The 27,701-nt window shown below is 39.7% G+C and overlaps 1 protein-coding gene across 4 annotated transcripts in view; it reads left to right on the top strand.

Moving 5' to 3' along the window:
• Positions 1 to 27,701, top strand: part of TTC28 (tetratricopeptide repeat domain 28) — a 637,573-nt gene that overhangs the window by 434,802 nt on the left and 175,070 nt on the right. For all 4 annotated transcript variants that reach the window (XM_059408718.1, XM_059408717.1, XM_059408719.1 and 1 more), the window contains one exon: positions 24,539 to 25,046. In XM_059408718.1, the coding sequence (XP_059264701.1) occupies positions 24,539 to 25,046 (508 nt within the window). The remainder of the gene's footprint in view (positions 1 to 24,538; positions 25,047 to 27,701) is intronic.

Raw genomic sequence — 27,701 nt, 5'->3', positions numbered from 1 at the left:
TGGCACCCACCAGCCTGTTCTCTGTATCTAGGAGCTTTTTTTTTTTTTTTTTAAAGATTCCACAGATAAGTTGAGATCATACATTATTTGTCTTTCTCTTTCTGACTTATTTAACCTAGCATAATGCCTTCAGGGTCCATTCATTTGTTGCAAATGACAAGATTTCCTTCTTTTTAATGGCTGAATAGTATTCCTCTCTATGTGTGTGTGTAGCATAATTTTTTTAATCCATTCCTCTCTTGATGGACATGTAGGTTGTTTCCATATCTTAGCTATTGAAAATAACACTTGAGATTGAAAATAGCAGTGCATGTATCTTTCTTTTTGAGATAGTGTTTCATTTTCTCCAAATGAAACCCAGAATGGAATTACTGGATCATAAGGTAGGTCTATTTTTTAGTTTTTTGAGGAACCTCTATACTGTTTTCTGCATTGGCTGTACCAGTTTACTTTCCCATCAACAGTGTACCGGCTTCCCCTTAGCTCTCTATCCTTGCCCACACTTGTTATTTCTCTCTCTCTCTCTTTGACAATAGCCATTCTAACAGGTATGAATTGGTATCTCACTGAGCTTTTGGTTTTCATTTCCCTGATGATTCATGGTGTTGAGCATCTTCTCACATACCTTGTTGGCCCAGGCTTCATTTTAAATTTCAGTTTCTAGGCAGCCTTTGCTGATCCTTACCCAAAGTTACCTCTTGCCTTCTTCACTTCATCTCCTGCATTTCCCCAGTCTTCATCAAACTCTGTCTTGTAACTTCCTGTTTACACCTGTGCTCTTGCCAGCCTTACACTCAATGAAAGCAGAGTTTTTTGTGGTCCTTGTTATTTTCGCAGCCTAGCTCACAGGTAATAGGTACTCAGAAGTACTGGTTTGGTTGTTGGAATGAATGGATTTTGAGAGCGATCACATGCTGCTCCTGTACTTCTCTCACTGTGTGCTCTTGATTGAAGGACCTGGCTGACACTCGGTTTTCCAGCCTTTGAAATGAGAGAATACCATCCAAGCCTGGTGTGCTGTGAGTTGCAAGTAAGCCAAGGTACATAAACTGCCTGGCATATTGTGGATGCTGAAAGAAGTACTGTTTTTCCTTCATAACCATTAAGCCAGAAGATAGAGATTTTCCTCAAAAACTGTAATCGTGTTTTTAAAAATAAAAACATTACTTATTTATATAGTAATGCATAACCTAACTTTTCTACTTGTAGATCAAGTAGAGCAAGTCTCTGAGAACCTATTATGAGCTGCTTATCTCAGCAGAGTTTTTAATCTTTCTCCTACCTAGTGGTGGCCCTAGGCCATTTCCAGCCTTCTAACCAGCCACTCTGTTTATATTGCTCCTTAATTGCTAGTTGGAGATGGCAGTGCTCAAGACTGCATTACTGGTTCGTTTGTTCCCCATTCTGGGCCCTAACTGCCCTCCTGTGGCTCAGAAGTTCTCAGAGGAGCTGTCTTCCTTGCCCTGCAATTCTAAACCCAGCTCAGAATTGTTAGTTTCCAACCCTGGGTGTGATCTCTATGGTAGAAAGTTGAACTCCCTTGTGAAGAGCCAGGTACCAACAGTGTCTCTGACCCATTTGGTCCTAATTTATTCTTTCGGGACTGTTCTTTTTAATTCAGAGTTAATAAGACTAGGATTCTTTTAAAAAGCAAACCTTTTTTGAATTGTAAATTAGTGCATACTGCTGTAGAAAATTTAGAAAGCAATGATCAAAAAGACAGACAAAAATGATGTGTCATCTCATTTTCCATCTGCAAGCACTGTTAACATTTCATATTTATTTTCAGTTTTTGTCATTTTCTTCAAAAAAAAAAGCTTCTTTAAAAATTTTCTAGATTAGGGGCGCCTGGGTGGCTCAGTGGATTAAGCCGCTGCCTTTGGCTCAGGTCATGATCTCAGTGTCCTGGGATCGAGCCCCGCATCGGGCTCTTTGCTCAGCGGGAGCCTGCTTCTCTCTCTCTCTGCCTGACTCTCTGCCTACTTGTGATTTCTCTCTCTGTCAAATAAATAAATAAAAATCTTTAAAAAAATTTTTTTTTTCTAGATTAGTATTTATAAATAAATTTTACAGAAACAACAAATGTCAACCATGGTTTTATGACTCAAAGATAATTACTATTAATATTTTTATTTCTGACTTAAAGTATATGGATATACATAGATAGATTTTTGTAGTAAATTTTAAAACATTACAGGGAAAATGAACTTGTCTTTTGTTCCTGCCCCATCCCTCCCCCTCATCCTCCCAGATTAACTTCTGTCCATTCTGTGCTTACCTTCCTCAGGGTGGGCTGTTGGGTGGGGGTTGTTACTGGTACCTAGTACATAAAGGCCAGAGATGCAGCTAAACACCCTCCAAGGCCTAGGACAGGTGCCCCTTCCACCCCTACCCAACAGAGAGCTATCTCATCCTAAATGTCAGTAGTGCCACTGTTGAGAAACTTTCTTCCAGACCTGGAAGAACACGTGTGCAATGTTCAATGAACACATACAATTTTGTGTTATCCTTTTTAAATGTAAGTGGCATCATTTTATTGTTTTTTTTGCTCCTTGCTCTTAACAGTATGCCTTAGAGAAATCTCCAACTTGGTTCATCTAGTTCTTCCGTCTTTCTTTTATGGATAGTATTCTGTACTACGGGTTTGCCATAGTGTATTTGATCAGTCTCCTATACAATCATTTACGCGATTTGCGATTGTCTTATCTTTGCACTGATTTCTTTGTGTGTATTTCTCTAGAGAATATATTCAGAAGTAGAATTGCTGGGTTGCGAGGTATTACTCTTTTATCTGGGAATATGTGAAAAAAAAGAAACAGATTGCAATTTCAGTATATATACTGAATACAATGTATTAATACTAATAAACAATACTAATACAATGTGTTAATCCATTCTGTTCATTTAACATTATATCATGACTTGGACAGAGACTGAACTATTGGTTTACCAAATATGTTTTCTCTTTTTTCTGCACCCATGACTAGGTTACATATCCCAGCCTCCTATTCAGTTGGTGGTCTCCTGTGACCCAGTTCTAGACAATAGAACGTGAATGGAATTGATTTTTCCTATTTCCCAGCCATGATCATCCAGCTGCTAGATAGACATTAACAGTATGGGTAGCTTTGGAAGCTATAGTGGCGAAGAAGGCAGAACTGCTGGCAGCCAGGGTTTCAAAAGGCCCGTGTGGGACAGAGCCCCACCTCCACCTCATTTTGCCTCCACCCATCTGGCATCACTTTGGACCAATTCATGCACAAGAAATAAACTTCCTTTGTGCTAAGTTAGGAAAACTTTGGTGTTCATTACAGCAGCTAGTGTTATTCTAATTAATAGAAAAAATTTTTTTGTTTCAGTGAATGTTTTGAAAATAGCATGTGAAATTACTGTATGGTTCCTCACAAAATATGGTTGCCATCATTTATTTCACCATTCTGTTATTACTGAGCATTTAACATGTTTATAATTTTTTCTTATAATGTTGTTACAATTTACCTATAAAAATCTTCAACCAACTTTTTCATTATTTTGTTTGTATAGAACAGTGGTTCTCAACTGGGAAAGCTCTGTTTACCACCCCATCCCCACACCCCCAGAGGACATTTGGCAATGTCTGGTGATGTGTTTGGTTGTCACAAGTTGGTGCAGTGGCAGTGGAGGGGGTGGTTAGGGGGAGAAACTACTGGCATCCTGGCATCCAGTGGGTAGAGGTCATGGGTGCTTCTAAACATCCTACAAGGCATGGGATAGTCCCCTACAACAAAGAATTATCCAGCCCCAAGTATCAACAGTGCCAAAATCGGAAACTCCTGGTTTTGAGACTAGAAGTAAAATTACTGCATCAAAGGACATTTTCAGGAATTTTGATTTGTTCTGTTAAATTGTTTTTCAGAAAGTCTCACCAGTCTGTATTCTTCCTAGTAGTACATGAGAGTACCTACCTCACTCCATTCTCACTGACGCAGTGAATTTCGTTTTTGTGTTTTTTGGTTTTTTTTTTTTTGACAGATAGAGATCACGAGTAGGCAGAGAGAGAGAGAGGAGGAAGCAGGCTCCCTGCTGAGCAGAGAGCCTGATGTGGGGCTTGATCCCAGGACCCTGGGATCATGACCTGAGCCCAAGGCAGAGGCTTTAACCCACTGAGCCACCCAGGCGCCCCAGTGAATTTCATTTTAATAATTTTTTTACACTTTGCTATTAGAAAGTTGAAGGCGAATCTTATTTTCTTTTGTGTTCCCTTGATTACTAACAAAGAATTTTTCCATGTTTGGTTTTTTACATTCTGTTGGTGAATTATATGTTCTTTAATTCTTTATTTATGGCAGATTTTTTTTTTTGTCATTTAATTTCCTTTGTGATGTTTGCCATGTTTTGGACATAACAGAATTTAAATTTTTTTTATGCAGTCATATCTTTTGACTTTATTCCTTGGGCTTTCTATTGTTTTTAGACTTAGAAAGTCCTTCCCCAGTCAGAGATTAAGTAATCACCTAAATTTTCTTCTAGGGTTTTGTGTTCTTTTTTTGTGTATGTGTGTTTAACTTTTTTAATCTATCTTATTTATTTTGAAGAACTGCATTTTTTAAGCAATTGTTACATCTCCGTTTTCTTGATAATCCTTTATTTCTCCATTGATCTTATAAGCAGGATTTTTAAAGAAGCCTTTAGTATGATTTGAAAAGATAAACTTGCATTTAAATATGTTTCTTATGATTAAAAATTTAACAGAAATATGAACCATGGCCTTGAAGCAGGAAATGATGTGGATGTTTAGAGAACAACAAATATGCCAGGAGGTCTGGGTTGTAAGGAGGGAGATAATAGTAAAAAAGAAGGTTGAATCACATTGTGAAAATCATTACTTGCCAAACCTAGGGGTTGGATTAGTATGCATTGGGAAGTCATCAAAGGTTTTTAAGCACAGGGATGGCATACTCAGAGCTATGCTTTAGGGAAATGAAGAGAGTGGTATGGAGAGGGTAGAGGCTAGGACCTGTCAGGAAGCTGTTAAAGCAAATGCACTTGAGAGACAAAGGCCCAGAGTGGAAAGGGCCTAAGGTAAGAACAGGGGTCTCAAAAAGCAGGTGCCCAAAGGAGCCACGCAGTGCTGCAAATGAATGAAGTGTGTTTAGATGTGGGGAATGGTGGAGTCTATGAGGAACTTGAAAATGCATACAGACACTGTCTGACCCAGATAGCCACTATTCAGTTAGGTGGTTTTTCCTATATGAGAATATGGGTTGATGTTGTCACATGTGTTTTTTTTGTTGTTCATAGGGAAGTTGTAAACCTGAACTTGTATATGAGATTGCCTAATTAAAACAAACAAACAAAACAGCAACTCTATGTGAACCAAATAAAACATGTTTGCTGTCCCCCATGTTCTACATTAGACACATCTCAGAGGTAGATTCAGTAAGGACTTGCCCATCATTGGATATAGGAAAAGAAAGAGATTTTGAGGAATCAAGATAACTTCAGAGAAGCGATGTGGTCCAGCAATACCTGGGACAGCATACTACAGCACAGCTCATTCTTGCATCCTAGCACCGTGACTTACTAACCGAATGGCCTTGGTCAAGTCACTTCTTCTTTCACCTGTGAAATGGGGAGGATAATAGTATCTATCTCATAGGATTGTTCTGAAGATTAAATGTGGTAATATATGTAAAATGTTTAGATTAGTGTCTGGCACAGAGTACTTCTATCCTAGGTGATAATTAATATTTTAAGTGGTTATTAGAGTAAGCATGGCAGTTAAGAGAATAGGTTGTAGACACAGCTGGCTTGGGTTTGAATCTCTTAACACTCTTCTGCCGTGTGACCATGGGTACATTACTCCACCTCTCTGTGCCTTGTCTATAAAATGGGGAATAACAATACTTTTCTAATTCTGTTGCTTATTAAAGGGACCAGCACAGTGGTCTAATAATAATTAGACTTGTTGAGTTCTTTTAAAACTATTAGGCTTCTTAATGAGAATAGCAAAACTGAGTACTCCACTAGTTAATTAACTGTGAATATGATGACTTTCTTTCTTTCAAAAATTTCCCTTTGCCTTTAGCTTCTTAACTTCTTTCTCCTTAGCTTCTTGGGTTATAGATGGAGCTTGTATGAGAAGTTACCTTCCCTTAAGTTGGCCCTGTCTTTGTCCCCTCTACTGTTTCTCTGTTCAGGCCCTTATAGCTTCCTCCAGACTTTGTCACTCAACTTCTGTCTTCCTTGCCTGCAGTCATGCCTCTGCCACAGTTCATCTTCACACCACCCCAGTGATCTTTCTGTATAGCAAAATTAGAATTAATTACTTTAGTTTTTGTGGTTGCTATAGTTGTGTTTGCTTTTCTGTGTGCCAGTCATTAGCAGAAATATTTTTAACTGAACTATAAAACTCCTTTCTAGAGTGCCAAACATATCAAATAATCTGTACCTTTTATTTTTCTAGAGAAATCCTCCTTGCAGTCTTTTGTGTCCTGCTCCAAGCTTGATTAGTTGTTCTGTGGGGCCCTTCATGGATGCCATTCCGAGACTTCCCTCCCTGTGATCTTGAGAATTCCTTAGCCTCTTTCCTGTCTTGTAGCCTTTGTTTCCTGAATTGCATCTTCATTTTCGGTTCACACCCATATGTTGCTGGAACACATCCTCATTAGTTCCTTAAGAAAAGACCCGTGATCCGGAAAGTTTTTAGGACCTTAAATATCTTAAAACTCTTTACTTTTGCTTTCTACTTTGATGGATAATTTGGCTAGAAATAGAATTCTAGATTGAAATGCTATCCTCCCAGAGTTTTGACTGTATTTGATCCATTTGATCCAAGTCTTTTAACTTTCAATTGCCATTGAGAAGCCAAATGCTACTGATTCCTAATTATTTGTGTATTAGCAGATCCTTCTCTCTGGAATATTTCGGGGTTTTTGTTTGTTTGATTGATTTTTTTCTATGTGTGGGTTTTTTTGCCTATTATCCTGAAAATTCATAGTGGGCCTTTCTTCATTGTCTGGAATCTCATGTGCTTAATTTCAGGGAAATTGTCTTAAAAATTTTATAATTTATTCCTCTCCATTTTCTTTGTTCTCTACAGCTAGAACTTTTATTAGTCAGATGTTAGGCTTCTCAGGTTGATCCTCTAATCTGTCTTTTGTTGTTCTTTCTCTTTTCTATTTAACTGGTCTTTAAAATCGTGTTTCCTGAAGTAATATTCCTCTTCAATTTGTTCTACTTCATGTGCTGTTTTCTGCTGTTATTTAAAATACTGAACAATTATCTCTTGTCCTCTTATTCTTTTTGTGTAGTGTTCCAAAGGTTCATGGCTGCAGGCTGTTATTTGATGTCCCTGAAGACTTTATAATTTTTTGGAATTTTTTCCCCCCATCCTTTCATTGCATCTGTTCTCTCTTGAGCACTTTGTTTGTTTGTTCATTTTGGTCACTGACTTTCAAATGAGAGATTTCCTCAAATGTCTAGTAATCTTTGGCTGACTGCTCATAAGAGGAGTGAGGCACTAAAAACCGATTAGAGCCTCTGTATGCTTGGATGGGTCTTGTGCACAGAAAGATTTCAAGCAGGTTGAAAAGACTGGGAGGGGGTGCTTTTGGGTTCATGGGTGGGTGGGGGTATCCCCTCGTGTTTACATGTGCACATCTTTCCTTTGGACCAATTTCCTCAGAAATTTATAGTCTGCTGCCAGAATATATACATGAAGCTGCCAACCTAGGTGAAACAGCAGAGGAAAGGTGCTTGTAATATGGAGAGGGGTGCCCTGTGAGGAGACTCTCGCCATTCAGAATACAGACTTTCACTGATCTCCCTGTGTGTCAGTGTAGTGTTTCAGTTTTATCTTCATCTCGAAATCTCTGCAGAGAAAGTAGGCTTCCATCTTCTGCCAGATTGGGGAAGCAGATCTAGGCTATAATTGCTTCTTCTCTAAGCTCCTATCCCATCCTCGGCCTCAGCTCCGAATCCCTTCTCCTGAACTTCAGAAGCCTTAGCGCCTCAATTCCTGCTCCTTTCCAGCATTCTGCAGCTGGACTTGGCACCCCTCCTTGCAAGCCGTTTGGTTTCCGCTCTTCCTGTCCTACTAAATCAGTTACCATTCATCCATCTGCTTTCCATCTCCCAAAATTTGGTGGATATCTCTCATCTGCTGGCATCTTTCTCAGTCTTTTTGTTTTTCTGGGCTTACAGCTTTTGAAAAAAAAATTTTTTTTTCACTATTGTTTTACTGGGGTTTCTGACCAGAAGTTGAGAAAGATGGGGTTTTCATTTGCCCCAGGCACCAGAGGTCTACTGCACTTACTGTTTTCCTGTCTGTCTCTGAAGCTGTGAGTGACTCTACAGCAGATGTCATGTCTCATTTATCTTTCTAGTCCCAGGGACTAGGACATAGTGAGCACTCCAGTATTTGTTGAGTGAACGAGCAAACAAATACATTTGAGCTATTCTCTGTTAGTTTTGCAAACCATTTGTTCTTGAGGTTTCTGGAAGATCAGTGCCGACAGTGCCTATCTAGATATTCTGCCATTGTGGTGAGGCCCATCTCCTTTGAATGCAGCTGTTATTCACAGTATGCTCGAGTTACTTAGAATTCCCAGTGGGCATTGTTATGCAAAGGATTTTATTAAGTATCCAATGATGAATATATCTCCCAGCCTCTTATTACCAGCCCCCTGAAGCACATCCTTGATGCCCCCAGCTGACTTAATCACCACATTGCTCTCAAGTGCCCACCGCATGTTTAATGCACTACTCCAGTTTTGCCTCTGATGGCACCCATGAGAAGTGTGAGGACCGCTATTTATCTTGTTAGAGAGGAGACATTGGAGGAAGCATCCCAGGGGGAAATGTAACTCACACTTGGGCACATCTGGATTCTGCCCTGAAAGACTGGCAGATCCCCGACTGGAACCTAGAGTGAGGCTGTGGATAGTGACCTCTGCCTTTTGTCACCGGTTCAACAAGTTTAATTTCATTACAGTAAAAATTAAGTTAAAAAAAAAATCAGTGGCTTAAAGCCTCTCCATTCAGCTCGGGTCATGATCCTGGGGTCCTGGGATCGAGCCCCATATTGGGGCTCAGCGAGGAGCCTGCTTCCTCCTCTCTCTCTGCCTGCCTCTCTGCCTACTTGTGATCTCTGTCAAATAAATGAATAGAATCTTAAAAAAAAAAAAATCAAAGTTCTCTTTTTTGACAACTCATCAAATGCAAATCAAGTTTCTGTGTTTCTTTTAAATTAAACTCAAGTCATCACACTTTCACATCAGCAAAAAATTACTTGTGATAGATTAATGTTTTAGTGTTGTCTTTTTTTTTTTTTTTACTTCTTTCTATTTTTTATTTTGTACTCCTTCTGTATGTAAAAGATCTATCTTAACCCTTACTGTCACCTAATGACTCCTTTTCAGCATTTCTGCCTGTTTTTCTTAGGTTCCAGGTACATAAGCACTGACCTGTGGAGTCACTACCAGTAGAGGGATCTTAGAACTTGGAAGCAAAACTTTATTTATTTATTTTTTTTTTTTTTAAAGATTTTATTTATTTATTTGACAGAGAGAGATCACAAACAGGCAGAGAGGCAGGCAGAGAGAGAGGAGGAAGCAGGCTCCCTGCTGAGCAGAGAGCCCGATGCGGGGCTCGATCCCAGGACCCTGGGATCATGACCTGAGCCGAAGGCAGCGGCTTAACCCACTGAGCCACCCAGGCGCCCCAGCAAAACTTTATTTATCCTCGTCTTTTCTCCTTATTTCTTTCCTCTTCCTCTTCTGAGCCATAAAATTAAGTGAAATAAACATTCCATGTAATCAGATATGATACAACATGTATTATGGGGGAAATGTGCTGCTACTTTCTTGGGAAAAAGCCAGAGCAGGAAAAGTGTGTATCCCACCCCCCTGTGGAAGGGGGCAGCATCAGAAGTGTCATCACTCACCACTCTACTTTCTCCCACTCCTGCTGCTTTTTCTCTTTAACAGTGACCCAATCGTTACCTCCCTTTCAGCATTCACTAGAAGCAAGGTAAACCAATCCACTCTTAATCCCAGAATTTTTTTTCAGAGCAAAACTTCTGAGGTTTCCATAAAATGACACACTTTCCAGCAGTTTCTGCTTACTACCATAAGACTTTGAATAGAACCTTCTGCAGAGGGATGCTGCCATTCTAGGAGTTGGGCTAATTCTTTCTTCATGTTCAGCTTCCAGCATACATACATTACTAAGGCTCATTTAAATGGTCCTGCCTGAACTCAAAGCTCAATACCACTGTTGAAAACCATCTCTATCCCTAAATGGAGTAAACTTAAACCTGAATCAGAATCTATCCTCTTGGGAGCTGCTTTCTGGGATTTTTCAGGCATGCCAGACACATTAACCCATCCTAGACTTGGCACATTCCCTAAAGTTTTCACTTTATATCTCAGAATTTATATATAATCTCGAGGACAATATTAATCAAATAAAATCCACCTCTTTTTAGACTCATGAATGGGTTGGCAAACTTGAAACTCTAAAGGTAGTTTTTCTATCTAGGAGAGAGGGAGTAAAATATGGTAAGGTGCTACTACAGTGTAGTAGAATTGTTGCAGTTTTTTCATCCTCAGTCTTAATAAAATTCTGAGTCTGTACCCAGTTTGTGATATGGTTTGACAATAGCCATTTTTATTAAATGTTGCAAATTAGAAACACCTGCCTGCTAAGCTATTCTAAGCACCTAATTGTAAACAGCAATAATGAGTCCTTTTCAGAGCAAGTGCCCTTGCCTTCTTCCTCATTTTTTTTTTTTGTCTAGGATTTCTGGAGGAAATGCAATGTGATGGGAATACTCACATTTGCAGTCAGGTAGGCCTAGATTTAAATCCCAGCCTTCCCGTTTATTTGTTATTTGACTTTGAACCAGCTGCTTAATGTTGTCTTTTTCCTCATCTGCAAAATGAAGGTAAAAATTCCTACCCTGTAGGTCCTGGTGATGATTTGGGATAATGTAAATAAATCACCTGATATATCATAATTCACTGATATATCATAACTCCAAGATGCACATTTTTTTTTTCACATTTTAGTATCTCTGAAATCAGTAAGTAAGCATACTGGCATTGTTTGATTGTGACACTGTTGTCCTTTTATCTGTGGTTCATATTGTAAGATGCTTCTTAAATTGATGGCAACTTTAATTTGACAAAAGGTAGTGTGCTTGGCTCTCAATGATTAGCCGTTATACTTACTATGATGATCTATTTTTTCCTAAGAAGGACTTTAGTGGTACCCAGAAAGAACCTGAATTTTACTAACTTTTCTGGTCTTTAATCTGGACTACCATTATAATTATTCTTAGGAAAAGAGTATTATAACCAAAAATAATAGTGACCCCTGTTTAGTCACTTTATGTCTCATGCAAACAATGCAAAGGTAGAAGGGAGTTAGACGTCATAAGGCTTAACAAGAATATGATTGATTGGATGAGGAGTAGCAGGTAGAAGAAAATCAAGGACGAATATGAGCGATTGTGTAGACAAACACCAAGGGGACAACTGAGCAGGAAAGTTTTCATGAACTAGGATTTTGCTCGCACAGAGCTAGAGGTTGAGAGGTCCTGGTGCCACCTGTTCATTCTGACTTTACCTTCGAGGCTAGAGTTTTCTTCTTTTAAATCTTTGTGTAGACCCAAAGTCCCGTGACGGTCAATTTAGTTCTGTAAGTGTTTGTAGAATGCCAGGTATTATGCTAGACGGTGAAGTTACAGAGATGAATAAGCCAACTCTAGGCTTCCAGAAACCCCAGTCTAACCTGTCCTGTGCTATGCTCCTTTTTCCTTCACCTGTATCTTTCCCTGTTGCTTTAAGTAGAAAATATATGAATCAACTCTTTTTGCTTTACAACGTATTTCCTTCGAAACTTTAGTACATTTCTGGTATTCACTTTCATCCAAAACAAGCATACCACTGAAAAACAAACATGAAAACTAACATGATGAAAAGTTTGATTATACTTATAATTAGAAATTTTATCTATCAGTGTAACCTATATTTAATGTCACTTTGGGTATTTTTATAGCAAGCTAATATTAAAAAAAAAGATAGGATCTTAATTAAAATTTTGGTTTTCTTCAGGGAATGTACTGTGTTCCTTTTTTAGATCTTGGTGTAATGTCTTCTTTCCTTGGGGATTCCCAAAAAGGAATGTTATGTGGTTGCATGCCCAAACAATTTTTGTGCCAAAGGAACAGTGACAAATGCAACAAAAGGGAAATGACATTTTCAGGTTTTTTTAATTAATATAATAAGAGAGGGAAGGGAGGCACTAATTTAGTACATTTAAATTTTAAATAAATGTACAAAATAGATTAAATGAATATAAATGTATGACTTTAAAATTACTTAATTTACTCAGTTTTATTGGTATTTAGCATCTATAACAGCCAGCAGTAACTGAATACTTGTTATGTGCCAGACACTATTCTAAGCTCTAATGTATGCATCTGACAGTCCCATGAGACAGATATCATTACCCCAACTTTATAGATAAGCAAACAAGGGCAGAGAGAGTAACTTCCTTAAGGGAACATAGCCAGCAGAGTCAGTATTCCAACCTAGGTAGTTCTAATCACTATATTACCCTGGAATTGGTAAGTCCATTATTATTTAGGAGACAGAATCAGTAGCTGTTAGGAAAGTTAATAAAGTTTTTTTTTTTTTAATTAAAAAAATTGGGGCAGGGTGGGGGCAGAAGGAGAGTAAGAGAGAGAATCCTAGGCAGGCTCCATGTCCAGCACAGAGCCTGACATGGGGCTTGATCTCACAACCCCAAGATGATGACCTGAGCTGAAACCAAAAGCCGTCGGCTTAACCAGCTGAGCCACCCCAGTGCCTCAGTTACTAAAGTTTAATTAAAGTTTGCTGTCGAGGGGTGGGTGGCTCAGTGGTTAAGTGTTCAACTCTTGATTTTGGCTAGGGTCATGATCTTCGGGTCATGAGATAGAGCCCCACCTGGGCTCCACGCTCAGCAGCGCTGGGATGGGGGGTTTCTTCTCTCCCTCTTCTTCTCCCTCTGTCCCTATCCCTGCTCACTCTCTCTCTCTTTCAAATAAATTAGTAAATTTTTAAAGAAAAAATAAAGTTTGCTGTTGAGTTTGTCACTGAATAACTGGCTGGGATTTTAGAGAGAAGAGCAGTATGTATTTAATAACACTTACAAACCCCATCTGTTAACATTGCCACACAATTCTGAAGAGAATATTTATTATTTAAAATAAAAGTGTCAGAAATTAATTCTAAGTGGATCTTGTATATAAATAATCAGCATTTAGGTAAAGATTATTAAATAAAAAGTAATATGATTATAATTTCAGGAGTTTAATAAAGCTGGTCTTGGGGAGGGCTGCTGAATATGAGGGCCATAAGACAGGTAAAGGGGTAATGCTGAACTTTTGGCTGTTTGGAAGAAATGGTGACAGCATTTGCTTCTTTTGTTTATCATGGAAGTCATAGGAGTAAAGGGGACTTAGGAAGGGCAGTGAGCCTGAGTCTGAGGAGACTGTGAGCTGGTGTGGTGCAGTCTGGCAAAGCATGGTGAGGAGGTACTAGTGGGGACCTAGAGATGTAGGCTCCAGTCCTGCTCTTGCTGGTTCTTTAGTGGATTGGTCTTTGGCCAAGGTACTTGACGTCTCTTGCCCTTAATTTCTACATCAAAAGACATTGAGGAGGTCTACTGATGAGGTGGTCTTCAAATTCTGCTCTAAAGAATCCTTCAGGGTGCCAGAGATTCTCTTAATACTTAGGGACAAGAGTGCCCCCTAATCCAAGTTAACCTAAACAAGTACACTTAAATCACAGAAATCATGTGTATTTGTAATTTGGTTTAAGCAAAGTTTGAAAACTGGTGGATTAGGTGATCTATAAGGCCTCTCCCAGCTCTAAAGTCTTCTGTCTCTTGTTCTGAAATCCAAGCTTGGAATCATGCAACAGGGGCAGAAATTGAATTTGCTGGAGGGAGCAGTTGTACAGAGAGCTGAGATTCCGAGCAGTTATTCTTGAACAGTTAGAAGACATTCATTTGAGAAGGTCTCAGCCTGCGTGAGGACCTATCCTTGACAGTGAGAACGCTGTACTGATACTCCTTCCTGGTAGGTAGGTAGGTTCTCAGTTGTTTCTTCATTTTCTAACATATTTCCAGGACCCTTGGAAACTCCTTTTCACCCAGTTTAAAGATTTCTTGCTTAAATTGTTATCTGCTGGCCCCTGCAAATAAACGATCCTTTTCCTGGGCGTTCTTCCTTCTGAGAAATGTCTCATGTGGCTTTTGTGAATGCACACATATGTGTTTTCTCTCTGTCTCTTTCTTCCAGTTTCTCCATTATATCCTACCCAGGCAAAGCCAGATTTTATGATTTGGTGTAAGTACTGTCTTCAAAGGGTGATTGACTACATTCCAACACCCTACAGAACAATGTTTTATAGCCTACTAAAAGTCAGGTTGGCTGGCAAGAGTAGAATGGAAGAGTTTTGATTGGACTAAAACAGCATTAAGGTAAAGTATGTCTCCAAACTCAGGCCAAATCATTGCATAAGAGACCTGAGTGGATTATGTCTTTAAAGGCTGATTTTAGATTAGGTTATCTATCACTCCTCCAAATAAAATTGCAGATGTAGGTGAAACTGAGGATGGGAAATCAGTTTCCAAAAAATGATCTGAGCTGATTATTTCAAATAAGTGAGGGAATTTACCCCCAGTTAAATTCAGCTCCCTAAAAGGACTATGAAGACTCTAAGATTTTTACATGGCTGTCATTTTGTGGCCAAGAGCTACATAGAAGGGAGGCAGTTGTTTGTAAAAATCATCCTAGGTAGACGTCGTGGGGCTGCCGTGGAAGGTGTTTGGATGTGAAGGAGGGAGGAGAATCCTTACGTAACCTGAGAGAGAGGTTGGGGGCTAACATACCTTCCCTCTGACGTTCAGCATTGACCTTTCCCCTGCAGTCCTTCGCCAGCAGCGGCCGGCACTCTTCACTGGCTGCAACTTGGCAGTTCCAGCGCATAGCGTGGATGCCTGTTGTATTGCCTCAGGTTTACATGGAGCATCAAGTTTTTTAAAAAATGAAATCATTATAAATTCTGGCAGTTTTTATGGTATAATTAAAATGTCTAACAGGATACCTCTGGGAAACTAAATGCAGTTTTACTATTTATAGAGCCAGCTGAGGTAGTGTTTCTTGCCAACTTTCATATCTTATGACCTATAAATTGCTCTTAATAGCTAATCTGTCATCTCAGCTTCTCAGACAAGAAAGCTTGTTTCCTTATTAATCTGTTAATTTGCATCTGCAAAGGACATTTACAAATTCTTGGTTTGAAAACATGGCTGCATTAATGCTGGGCATTATAAATAATTTATCACCTGTGATAGCAACTCTTAGGTCTAGGTAATAGATCTTTCTGACATTGTGTTATTCTTCCAACCCTAATATAATTTTGATAAAAATAATTATTATGAAAGCTCCTCTGGCCCCACAGTATTAGAAAAGGCTGACAGATTGCTGTGGAGAAGCTATAACGATCACTAACTGCTCTCTAAGCTCAGAGTAATAGATTCAAACCAACTATTTCCACCATGGGTTAGTATATAATAGAAAGAATTCAGATAGACTGATAGACACAAATCAGTCTTTTACCTTTTCAGAAGTAACTTCAGAGTAGTCCTCCAACTCTAGCTTTAGGCATTGGGACAGACTAGTTAGATTGATTATAATAAAGCCAGCACCAATAATGGCATGCACACCACAAAAAAAGATTTAAGAATACTAAACACCATATAATTACAACTTCCCTGTTTAGTGTGGTATTTAAGTCTCTTTAGGTTGTGGCTATGAGTTCACAATTCTTAGAGATCCCATTTTGGGACGCTTCCTCCCTACCAAGAGCTTTAATATTTAATTGTTTTGTTGATTTGTCCTTTCCTCTATTTTACTACAAGAAGAATTTTTTGGGGGTAAGACACAAAACCAAAAAGGGAAGAAATCAGAGTAATGAGAGCATTAGAGTTATAGCATAAGGCTGAAGCCAGGGCAGAATCTGTGTACGTATTATTGACTTTATCAGCCTGTTAAAGAGAGGCTCTGCATCTCAAGCTGTAAGCTAGTAATCCGAACACAAAGGTAAATCTGACCACTTTAAGATTCAGAGGTTTTGTGTGTTTGTTTTTTTGTTTGTTTTTTTTTTTATCAGAGAGAGGGGGAGAGAGTGAGCACAGGCAGACAGAATGGCCGGCAGAGGCAGAGGGAGAAGCAGGCTCCCTGCTGAGCAAGGAGCCCGATGTGGGACTCGATCCCAGGACTCTGGGATCATGACCTGAGCCGAAGGCAGCTGCTTAACCAACTGAGCCACCCAGGCATCCCTGTTTTTTTAGATAAACCCATAGCAGTTGCTTGGTAGAAGCTTTGAAATCTGAAAGAAATTTTTCTATTACTCCTTATAAAGATGACATTGGGTGATATCATGGACAGTGTCCTCAATAATATAGATAATAATTTCTTTTTATTTTATTTGTCCATTTGGTTTTGTGTGACTTGAGTAACTCCAGATGTCCATGACTATCATTTAACTTTTACACAGACTTACTCTATCAGCTCAGCTGCTGGTTAAGGTAGATTTTCAAGCTACAGTATGCTCATTAAATAGAGAATGTGAGTCATTTCAGACTGTAGGAAGTATACAGACCCCACAGAACACGATTCAGTCCTCTGTTTCTATAGGTTCATATGGGGGTGGCTATAGAGTCCCTCCTAATAGGCCTGCGCTTTGGATTAAGTATTACCAGATAGACAGTTTGTCTCTGGGTTAGGAAATTTTTTAAGGATTCGCTAAGTTCTGATTTTAGTACCTAATTCTTCTCAAATTTTGTTTTTCTATAAAAATTTCTAAAATTTCAAAAAAAATTTTTTTAACTTCTTCATCTATAATCCTGTGGTAATTGGTAAATGCCTAAAATTTAATCATTCAGAAACATGGTAATTCAAATAATTGAATGATCAGGAAGCATTAACTATAACTATGATGACTGGAGCATGACAGTTAGTAATTAATAAAGCTGAATATTGTATTGATAAGGCTAGGCCAGGTTATGCTGCACTAACAGTAAATCCCTAAATCTCAGTGGCATAAAACAACAAAGATTTGTTTCTTATGCCCACTGTATATTCACTACTGGTCAGCAAGGGCTCTGTGCCATATTGCCACGATTGTCACTTCAAGTTCAGTTCTGGTGAAGCAGTGTGTGGCAAGGGAAAGAGAATGTGGTGAAGCGTGCCCTGGTTCCTAACGCACCAGCTGGATGTGATTACATTTATCAGCCAAAGAACAGTCACTGACCCCTGACTTCATGCATGCAGGGATGTGCCATCTTACCTTATTTTATTTTTATTTTTAAATACAAATAAAATTAAATTAAAAAGAAATTGCTTTAGATTTTACAAATTGATGGACAAACAGAACTTACCCAAACTTACCTTTCAGACTCCCCTCTTGCCACTACCCCTCCTCTCAGGTCTGAATGGCTTCTCGTCATCCTTCATGCCTTTGCTCTTGCTGTTGCCATTTCTAAGAGATACCTATTCCTCAAATGAGGAAAACTCCAATTTATTTACTTTTAAATTAATAGACTGTATTTTTTAAGAGCAGTTTTAGATTTACAGAAAATATACAGAAGATATACAGAGAGATGCCACACACCCTCTTAGTTTCCTACTTAGTTTCCCTCACTGTTAACATCTTGTGTTAGTGTGATACATTTGTTACAATTGACAAAACAACATACTTTTATTAGGTGAAACTCATAGTTTACATAGTTTACATTAGGGTTCACTGTCATGTGCAGCCCATGGGTTTTGACAAATGCATGATGTCATGTGTCCACTATTTAGGTATCATGCAGAATAGTTACACTGTCCTAAGAATCCCCTGTACTCCACTTATTTATCCTTTTCCTGCAACCACTGACTTTTTTTTTTTTTTAAAGATTTTTTATTTATTTGACAGAAATCACAAGTAGATGGAGAGGCAGGCAGAGAGAGAGAGAGGGAAGCAGGCTCCCTGCTGAGCAGAGAGCCCGATGCGGGACTCGATCCCAGGGCCCTGAGATCATGATCCGAGATGAAGGCAGCGGCTTAACCCACTGAGCCACCCAGGCGCCCAACCACTGACTTTTTTTGCCTTCTCCATAGTTTTGACTTTTACAGAATGACCATAGTTGGGATGATACAATAGATAGCCTTTTTAGGCGGGCCTTTTTCATTAGCAGTGTACAGTTAAATGTCTCTGTATGTCTCTTTGTGGCTCCATCATTTCTTTTCAGCACTAAATAGTATTCCACGGTAAGGATGTACCAGGGCTTAAGCATTCACCTATTGGAAAACATCTTGGCTGCGTGCAGTTTTGGCAATTATGAATTCATGTGTAGGTTTTTGTGTGGACCATAGTTTTCATTTCATTAGAGTAAATACATGGGAGCATGGTTGCCACATTGTATGGTAAGAATATGTTTAGTTTTGCAGGAAACTGCCCATCTGTCTTCCAAAGTGGCTGTCCCATCTTGTGTCCCCACCAAGAAACGAGCTCCTGTTGTTCCACATCCTCGTCAGCATTTGGTATTGTCAGTTTTTTAGATTTTAGTTATTCTAATAGGTGCGCATTGCTATTTCATTGTTCTGATTTTCAATTCCCTGATAACATATGATGTGAAGCATCTTTTCATATGCTTATTTACCATCAGCATATTTTCTCTGGTGATGTGTCTGCTCACATCTTCTGCCCATTTCAAAATTGGATGATTTTTGTTGTTATTGAGCTTTAAGGTTTTTTTTTTTTTTTCCATATTTTGGATACTAGTCTTTTGTCAGGTATGTGTTTTGCAAATATTTTCTCCAAGTCTGTGGCTTGTCTTTTCATTCTCTTAATAGTATCTTTTGCAGAGCAGTTTTTAATTTAAATAAAGTTCATCGTGTCTATTTTTTCAATGGGTCATGCCTGTAGTCTTATATCTAAAAATTCATTGCCAAGCCCTAGATTTTCTCTTATGTTAATTTGTAGGAGTTTTATAGTTCTGTGTTTCATACTTCAGTCTGCAATCCATTTCGAGTCAACTTGTTTGAAAGATGTAAGGTCTGAGTCTAGATTCACTTTTTTTGCATTTGGGTGTCTAGTTCTATCACCCTTTGTTGAAAAAACTGTCTTTTCTGCATTGAATTACCTTTGCTCTTTTGTCAAAAATTAGTTGACTATGTTTGCATCAGTCTAGAGATTTTTCATGAATGAATGAACAAATGAAGAAACCAACTAACAGACCCAAAACACTCCAATGACTGTGTAAGCTTTGACCACTTGAAGTCAAGTGCTTTTCCCAACGTTAGGTGTTGGATATACCAATGATTCTAGACTGCTCCTGGGTAAAGGGTGAATTTTCTTATGCCTACATTTGCAGAAAAATACTATGAGTAATATGATACAATGTAGGAAGGTGATTACACATCCTCCCATCAGTGGGGCAAGCCTTTTGTGTTGTCTCTTTAGTTCTGATGACATAACTTCTTGTTCTATTTTCTGGTCATTTTCTGCAACATCTTTAATTTTTTTTTTTTTTTTATGACTCACCACATTGGAAGGTATTAATAGTTTCCATTTACAGATGAGGAAACTGAGGCTCAAAGATGTCACATTACTTGTGTGGTATCACAGTTCATGATTGAACCTGTGCATGCCTGATTTGAGATTCTGCCCCTATTCTTCTACATCCCTCTGCCCCTTGGGTTGTAGGTGGTGAACCCAGGACGTTGAGTGTGAGGGCACTGAACTGGCAGGGAATAGAAGGTGCATGTGGATTTGGAAGAAAAAACAAACTTCTGGTACTAGCTGGTATATTTCCCCTTTAAAAAACCATCCACAGGGGCGCCTGAGTGGCTCAGTGGGTTAAGCCGCTGCCTTCGGCTCAGGTCATGATCTCGGAGTCCTGGGATCGAGTCCCGCATCGGGCTCTCTGCTCAGCAGGGAGCCTGCTTCCCTCTCTCTCTCTGCCTGCCTCTCCATCTACTTGTGATTTCTCTCTGTCAAAAAAAAAAAAAAAAAACCATCCACAATTAATCAGTCAGTAGTTATATTGAATATACAGAAAATATACAGATATCTAATTATTTAGATCTGTCATTTTAATGCTAATTTTCTATCTCTTATCTCTGATAAGAACCACATATTTAAGTATTTAATCTTTAATGGCAGTGTTATCAATGTGGTTATAGTTTGAGTAGTTTAAACTTTCTCTATTTTATGTCTCAAACTGCAAGTCCTTAAAGGTGGTTTTAAAAAGTCTGAGCGAATGTCCTTCTCTAGTTGCATAAAGCTGACTTGTTAGATACAGTTCTTCTGCAAATACTCAGGTCACAGAGCAAAGGGTGATGACTCCTGTGTACTAAATCTGCAGCTGGATATCATGCTTTGGCAAGAACTGGAGTAATTTATATCTTGTAAAAAGAGGAAAGTATTGTCTTATCCCAACCAGATAGTTTGTTAGCATAACTGTTTGTGTGCATTTTAGTATTCAAATACAGATGTTCCAAAATGTTTCCACTGTGGGAAGCAGCTGTTGCTATTCTAGCACAAAAATCTCAGAGAGATTAATATACAAAGGCAGCAGTGAACCTTAGTGGCAAACGTAGCATCTGCTTGAGGTGGGGCCTGTGATTCCCCATAGATGGTGGGTCTTCAGATTCTCGTTAACAGCCTGAAACCATGTTTCAGATCTAAGCTTATTCTACAGGAACAGGAACAAAGACAAGTGATTAATTTGTAATTCACTTAGCTGATAAATAACATCACATGTTATTTGCCCAAGGGCTGTAAAACACTGGACTTCATTTCCTGTGGCAACTGATAGGAATATAGTTGTTCGGTCATAATGACTGATGTGTTCAGTTGCCATTACTAGCTTCTGCTAGGTAACAGAGCTTAGCCCAGCCAGCTTGCAGTCATAAAACATCCATCCACACCTTAGTGATGCATTTTCTGGGAACCTGGTGGTTTATGCAGGATACTGAGATGCACTGCTTCATTTGATCCCATCCCAGCCCTGGGAAGTATGTACATTGTCTTTATCAGTACCATTTAAATATAAAGGAAACTCGGGTGAAGAAGAAGAGTGACCTATCAGGGCTGTACAGCCAAGGCTTCTGACTCTAAATCCTGTTCCATTCTTATATTACATCTCTAATGTAGAGCTGCCTCTCTAATTTCAGAGGCTGGGATGTGTGCTTCATAAATTCTATTGTCTAGAGAAGCTAGTTTCCAGGACACCTGCCATGAAAAGTTGCAATGAGACAGCACTGTCTAGTAACTGGAGGGTGCCAGGGAAGAGTGAATACTGTAGTCCTTCCCTCTTTCTCCTGCACCCCAGAGGGGAAATGCCCCAGCACTCCCTTTCCTTATGTTCAGAGAACTGCCCCGTGAGCTCCTGTGTCTTCCTGGCATTTTCAGAGAAATGAAGAACGGAAGTAGAAGATCCCATGGCTGTCATTCTGAGTTGCCTTAAACCAGAAGTCCCTAAGAGCAGTGCTGGGGTGCTATGCCTGCCCCAGGCCTTATGAATCCATCCCCCATGGTGTTCAAGGCCTCATTGCCTCCAACCAGATCTACAATTTGGAATTATCTAGTGAATTATTTATGGTTTGTATATTTGACAGAGGCTGGAGTTTGAAAACTCTCTATTCTTGGTGCTCTGCTGGGACCTGGAAACGTGTGTCTGGAAAACCGAGGCTCAGGGAAGTTAAGTTTCAAAAGGCGCCAGAGCTGGTAAAGGGCAGTGCAGTATTGAATTGTGTGCCTGATTCTAAGTTATACTAGCTCCATGGTGAGAGATCTGTGTGCAGCATAGATTTGTGGGTGGGGTTTGTGGACAATGTCCTGCTACTTAGCCAGCCGTGGGGGGAGAACCCCAGAGAGGAAGGTGGGAGGGCCAGGGGGAAAGAGTTGGGGTCCCTGGGCCCAGAGCAAAGAAAGAAAAGGAGATTGTTGGGGAGGAGTGTTGTGAGCAGGAGAAAGCCTTGTGTACCGATGTACAGTTCTAACCTCTGGTCCCAAGGAGGTTCCTGAAGTGGCAAGCCGATACCAATACACGTCCAAGGGGCATGCTCTTCCATGACATCATTGCTACTTCTGCCTCAGTCACAGTGCTGCAACACTGTGGATTTTATGGACTCATTTCTGCCCTTCTCTACTCAGAAAAAACATAAAAGTAAATTTCTAAGTATCTGTTTCCTCTGCTTTCCTCAATCTTTTTATTGAAATGTCTGTGAAATTAAAGCAACTTAAGGGGCACTGGGTGGTTCAGCCAGTTAAGCGCCAGACTCTTTCTTGACTGGGGCTTGAGTCTGGATCTCAGGGTCATGAGTTCAAGCCCTGCAATGAGCTCTCCACCAGACGTGGAGCCTACTTAAAAAAAGAAAATGCAGGGTACCTGGGTGCCTCCGTCAGTTAAGCAGCTGCCTTTAGTTTATGTCATGATCTCAGGGCCTAGGATTGAGCCCTGCGTTGGGCTCCTTGCTCGGGATGGGGGGAGGAGGCTTCTTCTCCCTCTCCCTCTACTCCTCACCGTCCTTGTGCCACGCGCTCTCTTTCTCTCTCTCTCAAATAAATAAATAAAACCTTTTATTTTAAAAAGAGTTTTTTTAAATTTTATTTTAAAAAGAGTTTTGATCAAGAACTACTCTTTCGCAGTCAAAGAAATAGGGTAGTAAATCACTCACATCTATAAAATATTAATGAAAGTGTTCTGAAGTGCACAGACATAGAACACATCTCATAAAGAAATGCCCTTACTCCAGGTGGGACAGCCTTCCCTCATTGTTATTTCCTAGCCTGGAGGCCCTTGTGAAAATCACTTGCCTAATTGTGACAGAGGCACACCCTTTGTTCTGCCATGATCACGTGCTCCTGTTGGGAAAAGGGATCGTGGTGAAGAAAGGTGATACATGGCTAGAGCTTTAGGCTAGTGTGAAGGTTGTTAAAGGTAGACTTGTAACAGGTGAGTGGAGGATGGGTTAAACAGGTGATGGGGACTTGCAATGAGTACCTGCTATTGTATGGAAGTGTTGAATCACTAAATTCAACACCTGAAATTAATATTACACTGTATGTTAACTAACTGGAATTTTATAAAAACTTAATTAACAAAACAAAATGCCAAAGGAGGTCAGAAAAAGCCCAGGGTAGCTAGTGTCCCCTTTATGTCTCTACAAAGAAGTTAGAAACTAGACTAGAATCTAAGACTACATGCATTTGTGGAAGATTCCAGAACCCATGTAACCCTTTTGATATTTTTGTAGTCCCAGTTTGGTTCACTATACCAACAGTCCTTTTCATTAAAACCTTTAAGACAAAAAGGCTCACATACTTTTCTTTACAGGAGCACTGTGTGTGTAGCATGCACTGTGAGGGGACTAGGAAGATAGCTTTTTTTCTGCACAGAGGCCAGGGTCAGAAGAGCCTCTAGGCAAGAGGAGTAAAGCTGGAAGAGCCAGGACGCATAGGTGGCTCAGTAGGTTAACTTCTACCTTAGGTTCAGGCCATGATCTTAGAGTCCTGGGATCAGGCCCCATGTTGGGTTCCCTGCTCAGCAGGGAGTCCATTTCTCCCTCTCCCGCTGCCCCTCCCCTTGTGCAAGCATGCGTATGCATGTGCTCTCTCGCTGTCTCTCATAAGTAAATAAAATCTTAAGGGGAAAAAAAAAGCTGGAAGAGCCAATGTGGGCCTGAAAGTGGGTGGTGAGGCCCAGTGGGACCACCCCATTCCAAAGAGGTGTAGGCTGGAACCAACCATTGTTTTCCAAATCTAAACCCTCCACAGTAATCAGCCTGGATGATGTCACACTGAGGGAGAGAGAACAGGAGATCGGAGATCGGAGAACAGGACCTGACATTGTCAAAACTGACCCAGTCAGTGTCAGGAGTCACAGAATTATCAGTTGTCATTCTAAACGTCTCCATTACCATTAATCTATCCATTTGCTTTGGGAGAAAACACATCTAGAGAAATGCCCAGGAGCGCAAACACCCAAGCATGGGTTTCTCATGAATTTCCTATGCTCTATTATATGTAGTAATTAATTCGGGTTTTCTTCAACATTTTCTTTTTTTTCCCCCCTTGCTTACATTTTATTTTCATTCTTCAACCTTTTCTTATACTGCAGAGGTTAATGGCTATTAACAGAGATATAGCATAATACTAAAAATGTCAATAAGTCTTTAAACTAAAACGAAGGTTATATGGAACACAGCCTGTTCTGCGAGATTAGGTATTGAAAGTTACTGATTAAATTACCATTGTCTTTTACTAGAAACTTGCTGTTTGGATGGTCTCTTTTTCAGTACTGCACAGGTCTGTGGACCACTGATAGAAACACCATTAGACACTGAGTTGGATGGTTACAGGCAAACCTCGAACATTTTATCTGCTAAAACAAGCCAAAGGCATTTTCTGATGTGCTTTCATTTCTCTGCCTTATCCTTTCTCTCCAGGCAGCTTCATCAGCCCTGAGCAGTCTGGGTCACGTGTACACAGCCATCGGAGACTACCCCAACGCACTGGCCAGTCACAAACAGTGTGTTCTTCTCGCCAAGCAATCCAAAGATGAGCTTTCTGAGGCGCGAGAACTCGGCAACATGGGAGCTGTGTATATCGCCATGGGTGACTTTGAGAACGCTGTGCAGTGCCACGAGCAGCATCTGAAGATAGCCAAGGACCTGGGGAACAAGAGAGAAGAGGCCCGGGCCTACAGCAACCTGGGCAGTGCCTATCACTACAGGAGGAACTTTGACAAGGCCATGTCTTACCACAACTATGTGCTGGAGCTGGCACAGGAATTAATGGAGAAGGCCATTGAGATGCGGGCCTACGCTGGCCTGGGCCATGCTGCCAGGTGCATGCAGGATCTGGAGCGGGCGAAGCAGTACCATGAGCAGCAGCTGGGCATTGCTGAGGATCTCAAGGACCGGGCTGCAGAGGGGAGAGCGTCCTCCAATCTGGGTAAGGACAGGCTGGCCTGCAAGATTCAGGGTCAGTGCCCTGTGCTAGAAGTAGCTGAGGTAGCCCACTATCTTTTACAGGAATCTGAGTGTTTGTATTCAAAAGAATCTCCGCATTGTGTGTGCTGTACGTTTCCTTCAGATCTATTTCCTTGGAGCCTGCCTGCTCTAAATCACACGATCCTTCCTGCCATCACAGTGCTGCAAGGATTAGAATTCTGAAATACTGGAAAAACAGAACACCCCAACCTTGTAATCTGTTTTGAGAGAAGAGCAACCAGATTTCACTAATTAGAGAGAAAGGGAATGAAATGAGGATATAAAAGCTATGTTTGGTTTAAATGAAAGAGAAGCTGCTAGGAAGTCATCAATGGAAGGGAATTTGAGAAGAATTTTGTTTAAAGGGATTTCTTTACTTGGTGACTTTAGTGCCACAGAAAGTGTATTTTTTCCTCAAAAGTATGTGTATTCACAAATGGCACTGCTAATTTTAGTATAAAAGCAAAACTCCTTTTTGAAAGATCTATTTAAATAAGCTAGATTTGCAGTCACTGTTTGATAGTACTTGGTTACAATGAAGACATTTATAAATTGGAGAATTTATCTGTAAGGGTAAGAGACAATAAGTATTAGTCTCTGGCTACTTTTTAGAAGATCCTGTTATCTTGACTCTACTCGAACAGATGTGGGTACACAATGGAAGAAAAAGATGTGTTTGGGAACAGAACTGGAATTCATCCCTGAGCCCCATTGTTTGTTCTCTGTACACACGGACTCAGGACAGGGAGAGGACAAGGAGAAGGTCACCTCATTGGTCTTAGTGTATGTTTCTTGGATATTAGTAGCAGCAGAATGTACAACTCAGCTCCCTCTTCTTATGTGACCTAGAAAACTGAGACTGCCCCCCCCCCCGCTTCTCCATTTATTTAATTTTAACACTATTCCTCCCTCCCTTCTACCCTCTGCTTATTGTGACCAGAGGATTTCATGAATACAGTTCCTAAAAAAAGTCTGGCAAATCCCTGGAGATAACTCTGAAGATGGTACTGAGATCAGAATGACAGTGTAAAGAGTCTGATAAGAACGACAGAAATAAGCTCTTGGCATTATATATTCATTCAATAAATTACAAGTATTTATTGAATCATTACTATGTGCTGAATCCTGGAATAGTTGCCCTAAGGATAGAGATTTAAGAAAAAAAAAAATCTTTGCCCTCAAAGAGCTTATAATTTAGTTGGGAAAATAAGAGTTAACTCATAGGACAACAGTGACCTCCCTACAAAACAGGGTTAGTAATGTGATGTTGCCATGAAATTCCAAGAAAGGAGACCCTGAGATCTGGGAATAGCCTGGAAAGCTTCTTGGAGGAGTCTAGACCCATTTAGACCTTGAAGAATGAGTGAGGTTTGGCTAGGAATGAGATGACATTGATGGAAATGGGTATGTGAAAGAATGGGTTGGCATTTCTGAGGGATGGTGGCATGAATACCCTTCAGGACTGTGCTAGAAGATGCCAGATTGGTACAAAAACTATGTAAGAGATATGGTAGCAGAAACTCCTGAAAGTTTTGAAATGTAGGAGTAAGAAGATAGATTGGATATTTAAGGAAGACAAGTCGAACAGTGGCACGTAGGATAGATTGGAGGTTTTGAACCTGGGGTTCAGAAGGCCATGCATATTGGACCATTCATATTTTCTTTATTATCTTGTGTCCATTTGATAACTTGTATTTTCCAGAGACTTTACTCATTTCATCTAAGTGTGGAGTTTAGTGGCATAAAGTTGTTTATAATATTTCCTTATTTTCCTTTTAATTCTTGTAGGATATCTAGTGACATCTTTCAGTTTTGTTATTGGTAGTTTGTGTTCTGTACTTGCAAATCATCCCCCTCCCCTTTTCTAGATTGTTCTACATAGAGATTTATCAGTTTCCTTGATATTTTTAAAGATCAATTTTTGCTTTTGTTAATTTTTTTAATCGCTTGTCTCATTTCTGTTTCACTTATTTCCAGTCTCATTTTTATCACTTTCTTCTTGCTACTTACTTTGGGTTCTCTTGCCAGCTTCTTAAAGTCAAACCTCAGATATCATTTTTAGACCTTTCTTCTCTCTAATACAAACATTTAAAAAATATAAAATTTTCTTCAAACACTGCTTTACCTGCATCCAATAATTTTTGGTATATTGTGTTTTTACCTTCACTGAGCTTAAAAACATTTTCTAAGATTGTGTGATTTTTCTTTAACTCCTAGAGGGGTTATTTCATTTTAAATATTTTGAATTTTCCTAGATACATTATTGTTATCAAATTCTAGTTTAATTTCATTGTGGTCGGAGAACACACTTTGTAGGATTTCATGAGATGTAATGTCTTACAGATGTCAGGTCAAGGTAGTCGATGGTGCTGAATATTCCAGTCATCTTTGTCTGTTTTGATTTTTTTGTCTCGATGTTTTGTCAATTGCTTAAGAGGGAGGCTGTTAAATCTCCAGCTATTACTGTGGACTTCTCTGTTACCCAATTAACCTCCGTGAAACATGGTTTCATGGACTTTGAAACTCTGTCTTTGGGCACATACTCATTTGTGATTGTTTTTGTCTTCCTGACAGATTGGTCCTTTTATTGTTATGAAGTGTTTTTTTTTTTTTTTTT

The sequence above is a fragment of the Mustela nigripes genome, chromosome 8, assembly GCF_022355385.1.
Source record: "Mustela nigripes isolate SB6536 chromosome 8, MUSNIG.SB6536, whole genome shotgun sequence".
In the NCBI taxonomy this organism is placed as follows: Eukaryota; Metazoa; Chordata; class Mammalia; order Carnivora; family Mustelidae; genus Mustela; species Mustela nigripes.
Note: the sequence above shows the minus strand (reverse complement) of the source record. Positions and strands in the feature narration are given on the sequence as shown.